Source organism: Carlito syrichta, unplaced genomic scaffold, assembly GCF_000164805.1.
Source record: "Carlito syrichta isolate Samal-C Ts95f unplaced genomic scaffold, Tarsius_syrichta-2.0.1 Scaffold306677, whole genome shotgun sequence".
In the NCBI taxonomy this organism is placed as follows: domain Eukaryota; kingdom Metazoa; phylum Chordata; class Mammalia; order Primates; family Tarsiidae; genus Carlito; species Carlito syrichta.
In genome coordinates, this window is record NW_007250773.1 from 409356 (window position 1) to 423248 (window position 13893).

General features: G+C 37.3%; 1 protein-coding gene across 2 annotated transcripts in view; it reads right to left on the minus strand.

Moving 5' to 3' along the window:
* The window catches only part of JCHAIN (joining chain of multimeric IgA and IgM), a 14950-nt gene extending 3586 nt beyond the window's left edge, over positions 1-11364 (minus strand). Inside the window, exons 1-3 of one of the 2 annotated variants that reach the window (XM_021715106.1) lie at positions 11359-11364; positions 6184-6252; positions 2215-2341 (exon numbers count right to left, since the gene is read on the minus strand). In XM_021715106.1, coding sequence (XP_021570781.1) covers positions 2215-2341; positions 6184-6247 — 191 coding nt within the window. In that variant the 5' untranslated portion in view covers positions 6248-6252; positions 11359-11364. Of the gene's footprint in view, positions 1-2214; positions 2342-6183; positions 6416-11358 lie in introns of those variants that run through there. The other variant, XM_008063210.2, reaches the window with a different exon arrangement.
* Between the last annotated feature and the right edge of the window lie 2529 nt (positions 11365-13893).

Here is a 13893-nt window from a genome sequence, read left to right on the forward strand (position 1 = left end):
TTTTTTTGAGTTGGGGTTTCACTCTGTTGCCCAGGCTAGAGGCCAGTGGCATGATTATGGCTCACTGCAACCTTGAGTTCCTGGGCTCAGGCAATCCTTCTGCCTCAGCCTCCCGAGTAGCTGAGACTATAGGTGTATAGCCACCACATCTGGCTAATTTTTGTTGTTGCTATTGTTGTTATTGTTGTTGTTGTAGAGATGAGATCTTGCTGTGTTGCCTAAGCTGGTCTCAAACTCCTGGGTTCAAGCAATTCTCTCGCCTCAGTCTCCCAAAGTGCTGGGATGTGTCACTGCGTCCAGTCCAAGTAAACAACACATTTTTTTAAAAAGAATGATTTTATAAAAAAAAAGATGAATCAGAAGATCATGGAGGGGCATTTAAAAAGATCTCTTTTTCAACATGGTTTAAGTGCCAACGTCATGGACGCTGTTCTTTCTGGTTACCTGCTTCTCTGATCGTTTGCTCCCTAGCAGCGAGCTATGTCGGAAGAGTCTGAGTGGTCAAAGAAAACTTGCTGGAGGATGCAGTGACTACACTAAGGCCAGCAGACTGAGAAGGAGTTAACAAGGCTGATGGGGGTAGGAGGGAGTTCTTCAGACAGAGGAACCGGCAGACTGAAAAACCTGAAGAAGAGGCAGAAAGCACTGGGAATGTGAGGACGTAGAGGCACTACAGTATTGCTGGGTTTTTATTTTTCATTTTTTTCCCCAGCTTTAAATATTTTATTTAAATTTTTATATTCATTGATTATAATTAGTATCTTGCCTTTTAATTTTAATAATTTTGAATTTTGTTTAATTTTTATTTTAAAGTTATGGGGTGCAATTCAGGGTTAGGCATATAAAGGGTAAAAGAAAAGTGGTAATAGATGATTTTGAGAAATAGACTAAACTTTGAAGGTTGAACCAACAAGGCATTTGTAATATATTCTAAGTACAATGTCGGGGAAGCCACCAAAAGGATTTTAAGCAAGATGGTGACAGTGATAACAGGCACATAGATAAGGTGCATAAATAATGGCAAATCTTGTTTGGTTTTGTTCGTTTGTTTTTTATAGTCAGGGTCTTGCTCTATCACTCAGGCTGGAGTGCAGTGACCCAATCATAGCTCACTGCAGCCTCAAACTCGGTTGCTTCATTCTCCCACGGAGCTAGGATCACAGCCATGAGCCACCACTCTACCTTTTTTTACTTTTAGAGATGGTGTCTCACTATGTTGCCCAGGTTGATCTCTAACTCCTGGCCTCAATGCTCCTCCTGCCTTGGGCTCCCAAAGTGCTGAGACTACAAGCATGAGCCACCGTGCCCAGCCTATTTTTTGCATATGTGCGAGGAAATATATAAGCTCTAAGATAAATAGATATTACCAATTTATTTTTACAATAACTTATGAAGTAGACATTATTTCTCCCATATTTAAAGATGAATAAGTTGAAGTTTAGAGTGAATAAGTAACTTGCATAGAAGAGCACACAGCTATTAAGTTACCAGGCCAGAACATAAAGCAAAATTCCTAAACACATCATATTTTCTCACTGATTGAATAGGATTGAATACTATGTTCTCTTTCTTTAAGAGATATTTGAATGGGGGAAAACTACTAAGCTAGGAGTGGTTCTCAAAGAAAACTTTTCACCGATTAGATCCAATAGAAATCCAATTTCTCAAATAGTGTTAGCATTCTTGCTATTGAATAAGAGCTACCTAGCACGGAACTCTGGACTACATGTGAAATGAAATGAATATCCAAGATCCAGTCTACAAGTAAAGAGCGAACCCAATTAGTTAATTTGATTAGTCTGCCTTATCTTTATGTAAACATTTAAGTACAATCTAAAATACTCAGTACTCTATATATGGTACAAAATAAGGCTTTTAGTGTTATCTGAAGTTTCAGTTTGAACTGATCAAAGGCAACTGAAAGTTCTGATTCAAATTGCAATCTCTCCATATGAACAGGGTATGTTGATGATAAGATCTGAACCTTCAGTTGTCATTTAGTCTAGTCTCCAGTTTGGGATCACCTGGAATCCTCTTTTCCTGTCCTCAACTTCTACAAAATTCCCTCACACTCATTAACAAGATTCAACCTCATATAAGTTGCTACATATCAAAAGGGGAGTAAAGATAAAGGTATTACATTCACACAATGCGTAATATTCAAAAGCATCTCTGCTTAGAACAGGAAAAGAGCATGTATGGAATGCCACGTACATAATTCGGATGTTTCTCTCCACAATGTCCTCATTGGGATCCTCAGTAGAACGAATGATCCTGGAAGTAATCCGGACACACTTACACTTGTTGTCAACAAGAACGATCCCTTCATCCTCATCTCGGGCTTGAAAGGACAAACATATTGCAAAGAAAGGAAAACAAAAGTCAACTCATATATTTTGTACTGAGTTAATTTATCTTTCTTGGCTGCAGAAAAAAAATGTAATGGTTGATCTGTCTCGGCTTTCTCCATTTGCTAAGTGGAATCTCACTTCGTAGTGAATGAAATCCAAATGTATTCTGCAAGGGATGTTCTCTTTTTTCCTTGGACCAGTCAATGAGAATCCGAGCTGAGAGAATTTCAGTTTTCATCTAATGCTTCTAATAGAGTTGCAGCTCTCTGAATGGTGTAGTCTTGGAAAAATAGTGCCAAACTGAGAGAGAAAACAAAAGCCTAGACTGGATTTCTCCTGACCAAAGCAATAACATTTAAAAGTGAACAAAAAATAGCACTAGCCTTTATAAACCCAGTTTGAAATGTCACATCCTTCCTGAACTCACATTTGCAATAAACAATAAATAAATAAATATTGTCCAAATTGTATTCGAATTATGAACAGGCATGTTTTTTCTCAAGATAACCTTATTTTGTAAAACCTATAAATATTCTCCACCATAACTTTCCTAAACTAATTATATCCTTTTTCATAATAACAAGCAGGTTATCATGGTACAATGATTCAAGAAAATAAAATAATAAGGGCTCTATTCATTAATTTACCTTAGAATTATTTAAAAAGTAGAGTATATATAGATGTAAAGTGCTATAATTTTACACGAGTAACTTAGAAAATGTTGTGATGTACAAGCTCAATTGAATATGTCTGTACATAGCAAAAAAAAATGAAGAAATGATTACACAGATGATCATTAAAGCCTCAACTTTGAGTGTCAACATTTATTGTCTAATATGAATAATAAATAGACAAAGAGGCCTGGTAAGTGTTGCAGAAATAAAGAAAATTTCTTATTATATAGACTTGAATCAGTTAATGTATTTTAAAGAGTTAATAATAGATCTACTTAATAGGGTCGGGTCTGGTGGCTCACACCTGTAATCCCAGGACTCTGGGAGGCCAAGGCAGGAGATTGCTTGAGCCCAGGAGTTCGAGATCAGCCTCGGCAACATAGAAAGACCCCCATTGCCATGAGCATGGTGGCATGTGCCTGTGGTCCCAACTACTCAGAAGGCTGAGGCAGAAGGATCAATTGAACCCAGGAAGTCAAGGCTGGTGTGAGCCATGATCATGCCACTGCACTCCAACCTGGACAATAAAGAGAGGCTGCAACTATAAAAAAAAATTAAAATAAAAAATATATACTTAATAGTCCTAATTAAACAATAATAATGACATTAATGTCTTCTTTTATTCTCATAATTTTAGCTAAATGAACTTTTAAAAAAACCTCTTCCCATTAAGCCTCACCTCAAAAAACAAAGATTTAACACATGAATTCAAGTTATAAAGGTTAAATGATCAGAATAGATACCATTGTAACTGGAAGTTCAATCATTCCTGAGATGATTCCCAGAGCAGAGAAAACCTAATTGCGGTATTTCAGTCTTAGTGATAAGAGCCATTACAAAAACATTTAAAGACCATTGTTATTGTATTTATAATTGCTTTAAGTACTTTATAATACATTATATGCCATTATTCATACGTTCTTAGTAAATCTTCTGACACAAGATTGCATGGTATTGGAAAAGAAACATTATGGAGTCAATCCAAGATAATTATATAACTCTTATTAACGTTCTGAAAGGAGTAAAATTACTTAAATGGCATCCTCTCCCTACCTCTGTATCCTTGATTCTTAAGTGTTCTCCTCAATGAAATATAAACGAGCATGTAATGACAGACCAAAAAGTATAGATTAAGAGTTTTTTAAAAAGCTGGGTGCGGTGGCTCAAGCCTGTAATCACAGCACTTTGGGAAGCCAAAGCGAGAGGATTGCCTGAACCCGGGGGCTTGAGACCAGCCTGGGCAAGTTGGCAAGACTTCGTCTCCACAATAAATCCAAAAATTAGCCGGGCGTGGTAGCACGCGCCTGTAGTTCCAGCTACTAGGAAGGCTGAGGCAGAAGGATCACCTGAGCCCAGCAGGTCGAGGCTTCAGTGACCGTGAGCATGCCACTGCACTCCTGCCTGGGCAACAGAGTAAGACTCCAACCCAAAAAAAGAAAGAAAAGAGTTAAGGAAATGAGTAAGTCTTACATAGAAAATGTCCATAGTCTATTATGGCATATAATTATTTTCTCATCAGAAACCTAGGAAGAGACTATCATTATGGTTAATATATAAAAATATGAGGTAGCCTAATACATCTATAAAGAATGTACAAATACTTTCAATTCCCCAATACATAGATTCTAACATTCTCTCTCACCAGCAGGCAGTATTGTTATTTGGAACTTGTTATTCAGGACTGTACTTTCTTTATTCCAAGAGCACCTGACACATAATAGGTGCTCAATAAATATTTGTTAAATGTAATTTAATTCATTCCAAACAAATAAGAAAATAGACTTAACAATGCAGGATAGATATGACCCTAATGAGTTTACTAAAAAGTGGTTCCTTTATGCAGGCAAAATAGGATAGCAGTTAGGTGTGTGGGCTATAGGGTCAGATTGCCTGGGTTCTAGCTACCCACTTGCTTGCTGTGTGATCTTGGGTAAGTTATTACACCTCTCTAAGTCTCAACGGGTTCAACTGTATGTTGGAAATAATAATAGTGCCCGTCCTCATATAGATATTATGAGAATTAAATGGAATATAGTATGTAATCAGTTAGCAAAATGCCTAGGACATAGTATTCAACAAGTGATAGCTATTTTATATAAAGGAGGTCCCCAACTTACAATGGGTTGATTTAGGATTTTTCGACTTACAATTTTTCTGCTTTACAATGGTATGAAAGTGATAGGCATATGTGTGCTCCTTGACTTATGCTAGGGCGGCTTTCCCTACAAATTCATCATAAGTTGAAAGAAAGATACCCAACTTATGATGTGTTTGTTGGGAGCAAGCCCCAGTGTAAGTTGAGGAGTTTACATGTATGTTTATAGACATGTAAACATATTTATAGATATATGTATATGTACAGCTATTATATAGGCTTTATTACTGATAGTTTTAAATTTAAAATATTAAAGTCATTATTCTTAGTGCTGAGTTAGCATAAAAATAGATACATACGACTATTCTTAATTACATTTTGGTCATACTCTGCCTTGAGACAAGAACCATAAATTCAATAAGTCTTAAAACAATTAATCCAGTCAAATAATTTATGTGCCCTTCTAGATGGAAATAGTTAATACTGTACTTTTATGTTCAGAGTGTATTCTATTCTCTCCAGTTGCTTGAAAGATCAATAAACAAAATAACAGAAGTTCAGTCATCAAGTTATAGGTAATCTATATAATATTAAACATTGTTAAAGTGTCATAATAAATTTGTGGGCTCAGATCCAGGAATGCTGTTAAATCTAATCCCCACTCTCTGGGGAAATAAAATCCCAATACATTCTCTATTGTACTTATAGTAATTATTACTTCATTTCTCCAGAATATTAATTAAAGAGACTCAAGGGGAAAATTACTGATTTTTAAGATTAAATATAGACATTCATATAAGAAGGCTATCTATGGTTGCCAGAAGTAGCTTTCTTATTCTCTAGATTTTAGTAGGTAAATGGCTAAGAGAAAAGAAAAGGGAATATGAAGAATCATACAGAATCTTATCTGTGTAAAGATTAGTGCCCTATAAAGATTAAAGTATGTTAGAAAAAAGTGACTGTCTAACTGGTCAACCAAAGAATAAACATAAATTGCCAAAATTAAAAAACAGATCTATATGGTTTTCCTTTCATCTGGGTTCATTTTCTAAATACCACATACCTGTCACAAGAACAGCCTTAACAAAAATGACCAAGACGCCACAGAAAAGCAAATGGTTCTTCATCTTGACTTCTTGTCTTTTGAAAAACCAGAGCAAAAAGTCAGGGTTAAGGTGTGAGATCTATAAGGGGTGTGCAAATGACGGTGCTTCTGCTTTCTTAAAATAACGCTCCAGGCCCCTAACAAACTAAAAACAATCACAACTGCGGTTGAAGTCTAAAGTTTAAAGGCTGCACTGGAAAAAAATGTATGAGTCACATTTAAGCATGTTCTTCCAAGACAACCCCCAAAATCCATGAGTTGATACAATTATTTTTATTTTGCATTTACACTATATATAAATGTGTAAACCAGAAGACTAATAATAACTTCAAGGCAAGAATCCATTAAGAATGTTTAAATAGAGGTTCTCAACTTTATACCTAGATATACTCTTATTAGTCCTCAAATCAAATTCTGACATTTATTGTGCCTAGAACAATAAATGAAGGGAAGCGTAAAAGAAATAAATGAAAACCTTTAAGGTCCCAGTTGTGTCTTATGTCAATTTTTTCTACTAGTCCTTAATTAATCAAGCTGCCCATTTAAATATATGTATATATTCTGATTACTTTTTGTTATTTTATAAGCTCAAACACAGAATTGGAATCAGAAACCGGTGGATACTAGATGGACCCGTTGCCATGTTTTAATTTGATAGCATTTAGGGAGTCCTTGGGTTTACCCATCTAATAACACCTTTCAGAATTGCAAACTCATGAGATGATTTTTATTTGAGATGCCTCAACAGAAACTGAATTACACAGTATTTCGTGTACATTTTTTTCTCTTAATTTTTGTCAAAAAATTTTTTTTAAAACTGAGCTTTTGGACAGAGAATCCTCCTACCCCCACCCTAACATGCTATAATTTCCCAACTCTTTGGCAGCATTGGTTCCAAGAATATATTGGTTACAGTACTGTGCAATAGCATCAAATCTGTCTTACTTTTGGTTCTAGGCTCTAATTTTTGAAGGGCCTCCCAGAATTTTCAGAGGTGATAAAAAATAATTCAGTGCCAGGCACAGTGTCTCTTGACTATAGCATAGCATTTTGGAAAGCGGAGGCAAGAGGATTACCTGAACCCAGGAGTTAGACACCATCCTGGGCAACATGGCAAGATCTCGTCTCTACAATAAATCAAAAACTTAGCCGGATGTGGTGGCATTCCTGTAGTCCCAGCTATTCAGAAGGCTGAGGCGGAAGGATCGCCTGAGGCCAGCAAATCGAGACTGCAGTAGCCATGATCATGCCACTGAACTCCAGCCTGGGTGACAGAGTGGCACTTTGACTCAAAATAATAACAATTATTTTTTCATTCAGGATCATAAGTAAATTTCATAACTAGAATAAGAAATAGCAGAAAGAAAGAGACAGTAAAGGCTAATACATAATTGTACTCCTTCAAAGAGTATGTTATAAAAGTCTAGCAAGAACAAAGTGCCAGGCACTAGAATATACAATGTTACTATACTGTTAAAGCTTATTCTCATTTTCATTTCTACCATCAGTAGGACTTTAAAACTACCTGAGTTTAAGAAAAATATACTGGAATCACATGAACAATCTTGTCTAGTAAAAAAAAGAAACAGATCTGAAAGCACATTATTTTAGTTTGTGGTCAGGATGTCAAAACAAATATCAACCATTCTAAGGTCTTCTCACTCCCAACTGAAGTTTCTAAATAACTAATGTAGTCTATCACTTAAAAAAAAAAAAGAATAACTAAAAGTCAGCTGGATACTTTTTAAAAGTCATTATTTCCTTGAAAATAAACTCTAGGCTGGACTGCCTCCCCAAAGCAAGTTGGATAAATCAGTGGGGACAAATTAAAGCTTCCACCAAAGCTTTTTTAAATATATATATTTACTAACCTAAAGAAAAGCTCTAGATTTGGTGCTTCCATTCTTTCAAACTTTCAGTCTTACACTACTACTATGTAAACCATGTATCTAAAGTAAATTATTTTAATAAAATAAGGTGGGCACTACACTTGTGTCACCAGGAAAGAATGACCTATGCCAGCAATATAAAGTCTGGACCAGTCTTTTGCCTTACATGCTCTAGGGAGCTTTTGTCTAGAATCACGTAGAATACTAGTCAAAATATGAATTTCCTGGTCATACTCATTGTCACAATTTCTGGAGTTGTGGTGTTAGAACAAGTATTTTCAAAAAAGCATCCCAATGTTTCTTTCTTTTTTTTTTAACCATTAACCAACTATATGTACATACAACAGATCCCAGATTAATTTTTAAACCATTTCTTTTCCAGTTTTAGTTATGCTCTTCCCACTAAAAAACATGAAATGGGAATAGTAGAAACCTTTACATGTGAATTAAGTGATTGAGAGCTTAACCATGGGTTCTAAATTCTTAACCAAAAATAGGCTTATTTTTCTACACTCATAGTTAAGATTCATGCAGTAAGAGCTTCCATGGTTGACACAACTGGATGAAAGAGCTCTTACAGGTGATTTAGTCTTATCGTCATGACTCCCACTCAAATTTTGTTTCAATTTCCTATACAACAGACATCTGAGTTCAGCGTTTGTTTGAACACTATCTGAAATGGTCGACGCTTCATTCCCTCTGGACACAACTTACAATAGTTTGGGATATTCAAATTATGACAAAACCTTATTCTCTTGGGACATAAAGACTGCCTCTCCTTGTTTCCCTACCATCTCATCAGTTACTCTTCTGGGTCTCTTGCTGATTTTTTCTCTGAATATGGAAGGTATCAAGGCTTAATCCTCAGTCTTCTTTTTCTCTCTCATCTCTTCCCTAATTAATTGTATCTTATTTTAGCCTTTGAACGTAGGGCATGCCGGGGACTCTCAAATGCATAACTTGAGCTTTGTCCTGCCCATTGAAGCTCTAAACTCCTATATCCAACTTTCTATTTGATATCTCCAGGAGGCTATCTACTGGATATCTAAAACTGAAGCAGGCAAAACAGTACCCTTGATGACTCACACTTCCAAACCAATCTCTGTCTCAAGTTCTCCCCATCTCAGTAAATGGCACCGTCATCCATCTGGTTGCCAAAATCCTCTTCTTTGATTCCTTTTTTTTCCTCTTCCCCTTACCCAGTCTACCACCATGAACTGTTGGCTTTGTCTCCAAAATATATCCCAAATTCATCTGATTCTCACCATATTCACTACCACCCTAGTTCAAACCTTCGTCTTCTTTCTTGGACTACTTTAATAGCTTCTGTAATAAAAGGCAATACTTCCTTTGCCCCTGCATTGGCAACTAGGGCATACAAGAATGACTCAGTATCCCAAATCCTGACCGAGTGCAGTGGCTAATGCCTATAATCCCAGCACTTTGGAAGGCCGAGGTGAGAGGATTGCCTGAGCCCATGGGTTTGAGACCACCCTGGGCAACTTGGTGAGACATCATCTCTACAATAAATCAAAAAACTTAGCCGGGCATGGTGGTGCATGCCTGTAGTTTCAGATACTTGGAATTTCTGAGGCAGAAGGATTGCCTGAGTCGAGTAGGTCAGGGCGGCAGTGGCCGTCAGCATGCCACTGCATTCCAGCCTGGACAATAGAGTAAGATTCCAATTAAAAAAAAAAAAGTATCCTAAATCCTAAAATCAGACACTTTCTCCAAGGTTTGACACAAGGCAACAAAGCCAGGTGCAGTGATGCACACTTGTAGTCCCAGCTACTCTGGAGGCTAAGGCAGACGAATTGCTTGAGACCAGGAACTGGAGGCCAGCCTGAGCAACATAGCAAGAGCTTGCCCCTAAAAAATATATAAGAAAACCGTTCTCTAAATGTACAACTATCATGTACCCATAAATTTTTTAAAAGAGGCAGTAGCACACAACTCACTTCCATCAGCCACCACTCTACTACTTCTATACTCCCATCTCCAGTCTTTAGACAATTAGGGAGAGAAAAGGAGAACATCAAGGCAGCTATTGGTCTTGTGGAAATAGTAGTGTTTGTCATCAGAGACCCCCCACAAACGAACCCTGCCCCACTTTACCCTTGGAAGAGTGGAGGATAGGACATGTTCCTCTCCTAAGTCAAGTGAGGGAACGTTTCAAGAAAACCACTCAAAGAAACCAGGAACTCTGAAAAAAGGGAACATTTAGAAGCCATATAGCATAATGGCTAAGAGAAAGGGCTCTGAGCCTGACTGATTGATTGGGCTTATCTCCCAGTTTCACCACTGTCTAGCTGGGCGACATTGGACAAACCTTGATCAAATCACTTAACCCCTCTGTGTGAGTTCCTCTATCTGTACAAGGAGAAAATAACAATACATATTTCACAGGATTGTTATGAGGGCTAATATGTACTATGTATTGCTACATATGAAGAAATTGGAACAGATCTTGGCACACAATATGTGCAATATAAGTACTAGATTATAATCATTATCATCATCATCTCTATAACTCCTTGTTGAGTTGCAGAAAACTCAAACCCAACCTGCAGCTACCAACTACAATGAAGATTCGAAAAAGTTTCATTCCTAGAAGATGTGCAAGTTCTCCCGGGTTGTAGGCATGTAGGAGCATAAGAATTGCTATGTGTTCATGCCACATAAGGTATGAATGAAAATATCCAGATTTTCTCTAACTTGGAATATGTTGGGAGGGAAAAACACTTGAAAAAAGTATTAGCTTTGTTTGTAAAAGCCTAAAGATGCACCCCTTTTTGATAAAAATCCTCAAACATCTAGGTATAGATGGAACACACCTCAAAACAGTAAGAGCCGTCTACGAGAAACCCACAGCCAGCATACTGCTAAACAGACAGAAATTGAAACTATTTCCCCTGAAGACCGGAACAAGACAAGGATGCCCACTCTCGCCTCTCTTGTTCAACATAATACTGGAAGTTCTAGCTTAATAAGACAAGAGAAGGATATCAAGAGTATCCAAATAGGAAACGAAGAAGTTAAACTATCCTTCTTTGCAGACAACATGATTCTATACCTCTAAAACCCAAAAGAATCTCCTTGCACTGATAAAGGACTTTTGCAAAGTCTCAGGGTACAAAATAAATGTGCAAAAGAGAGTCTCATTCCTATACAACAACAACAAACAGTCAAAAACCCAAATAAAAAGCACAATCCCATTCACAATAGGCACAAAAAAATGAAATACCTTGACATCTTCCTAATCAGAGACATGAAAGAACTTTACAACAAAAACTACAAAACACTGCTCAAAGAAATCAAAGATGACACAAACAAATGGGAAAATATCCCATGCTCATGGATTGGAAGAATCAACGTTGTCAAAATGCCCATCTTACCCAAGGCAATCTACAGATTTAACACGATATCCATTAAATTACCTGCAGCATTCTTCTCAGACCTGGAAACAACAATACAGGAATTCATATGGAAACGTAAATGACCACAAATAGCCAAAACAATCCTCAGTAAAAAAAATAAAGTGGGAGGTATCACACTCCCAGACTTTAAACTTTATTATAAAGCTATAATAATCAAAACAGTCTGGCATTGGTACAAGAACGGGCATATAGACCAATGGAACAGGATAGAGATTCCAGAAGCAAAACCTCAATTTCTCAACCAACTCATCTTCAACAAAGCCTCCACCATCAACCACTGGGGAGAGGAGAATCTATTCAGTAAATGGTGCTGGGAAAACTGAATGACCACATGCAGAAGATTGAAATAAGACCCCTACCTATCACTATACACAAAAATTAACTCTAAATGGATCAAAGACCTAGGGGCAAGACCTCAAACTATAAGAACCTTAGAAAATGCAAACAATACCCTTATAGAAATTGGAACTGGCAACCAATTCCTAACCAAAACCCCAAGTGTCTATGCCGTCAGAGATAAGATAGACAGGACCTCATCAAACTGACAAGCCTCTGCAAAGCCAAAGAAATCATCAAGAGAGTAGGGAGACTGCCCATAGACTGGGAAATATTTGCCAACTGTATATCTCACAAAGGTCTATCATCTAGGATCTATAAGGAACTCAAATATGCTGAAAAGAAAAAAAAAAGGCCTATTACAAAGTGGGCAAAAGATATGAATAGACACTTCTCAAAAGAAGACATACGAGCAGCCAACAGATACATGAAAAAGTGCTCAGCCTCACCAATCATCAAAGAAATGCAAATTAAAAACACACTGAGATACCACCAACTCCAGTCAGGATGGCCATCATCAATAACTCAAAAAACAACAGATGCTGGAAAGGATGCGGGGAAGAGGGAACACTTCTATACTGATGGTGGGAGTGTAAACTAGTACAACCCCTGTGGAAAACAGTGTGGCAATTCCTAAAAGATCTAAAAATCGACCTTCCTTATGGCCCCATAATCCACTTATGGGGAATATATCTGGAGGAATTCAAATATTCTATGAAAAAGATACCTGCACATGCATGTTTATTGCAACATTATTCACAATAGCAAAAACATGGAACCAACCATGCTGCCTACCGAAAGAGGACTGGATAAAAAGATGTGGTACATATACATGATGGAATATTACACAGCCATAAAGAAGGATCAAATTATGAACTTCGCAGCAACCTGGATGAACTTACAGTCTATAATACTGAGTGATCTATCATAGAAATAAAGAACTGATTATCACATGTTCTCACTCATAAGCGAACCTTGAACAGTTAACATAATATTACAAGAATACGATCAGCAGTAGTGGGAAACTGCCAGGGGAGGAGAAGGGTAGGACTGGCAACAGTGGTAAATGACCAGTGAAGTGGAGGGCACACATCATCAACCAGAGTGCCTGCAAAATGAACATGTGTATACGTAACCCTGAATTGTACCCCACATCTTTAAAATAAAAAATTAAATTAAAAGATTTTATTCATTAAAAAAAGCCTAAAGCTGAAAGCAATCTAAATATCCATAAACAAGCTGGATAAACAAATTATGGTCTATTTATTACTCAGGAATAAAAATGAATAACTATTGATACACACAGCATGGATGAATCTCAGAAAAATTATTCTGAGCGAAAGAAGCCAGGAGTGGCTCACACCCGTAATCTCAGCATTTTGGGAGGCGAAGGCAAGAGGATTACCTGAACTCAGGGGTTCAAGACCAGCCTGAGCAACATGTCAAGACCTCGTCTCTACAATAAATCAAAAAATCTGCCGGGCATGGTGGCACATGCCTGTGGCTCCAGCTACTTGAAAGGCAGAGGCAGAAGGATCGCCTAAGCCCAGCAGGCCAAGGCTGCAGTGGCTGTGACCATGTCAATGCACTCCGTCCTGGACAACAGAGTGAGACTCCAATTCCAAAAAAAAGAAAAGAAAGAAACCAGGATAAATAAATAAAATACACACTGTTTGATTTCATATTTTTATATAATCATATGTTTTTCTAGAAAATTCAAGCAAGTCTATAGTGACAGAAAGCAATTGGTGACTGCCCAGGAAGGTAGAGACAGGGAGAGAAGGGAATGAGACAGTATAAAGGGGCATAAGGAAACTTTTGGGAATTATGAATATTTTTATAATTGTGATAGTGGTAAAGAATTCACAGGTGTATGCATATCTCAAAGTTTATTAAATTGTACAGTTTAAATGTGTGCCGTTCATTGTACATCAATTACATCTCAGTAAAGCCATTAGAGTTCACGTATGGCCAGGCATGGTGGTTCACGTCTGTAATCCCAACAC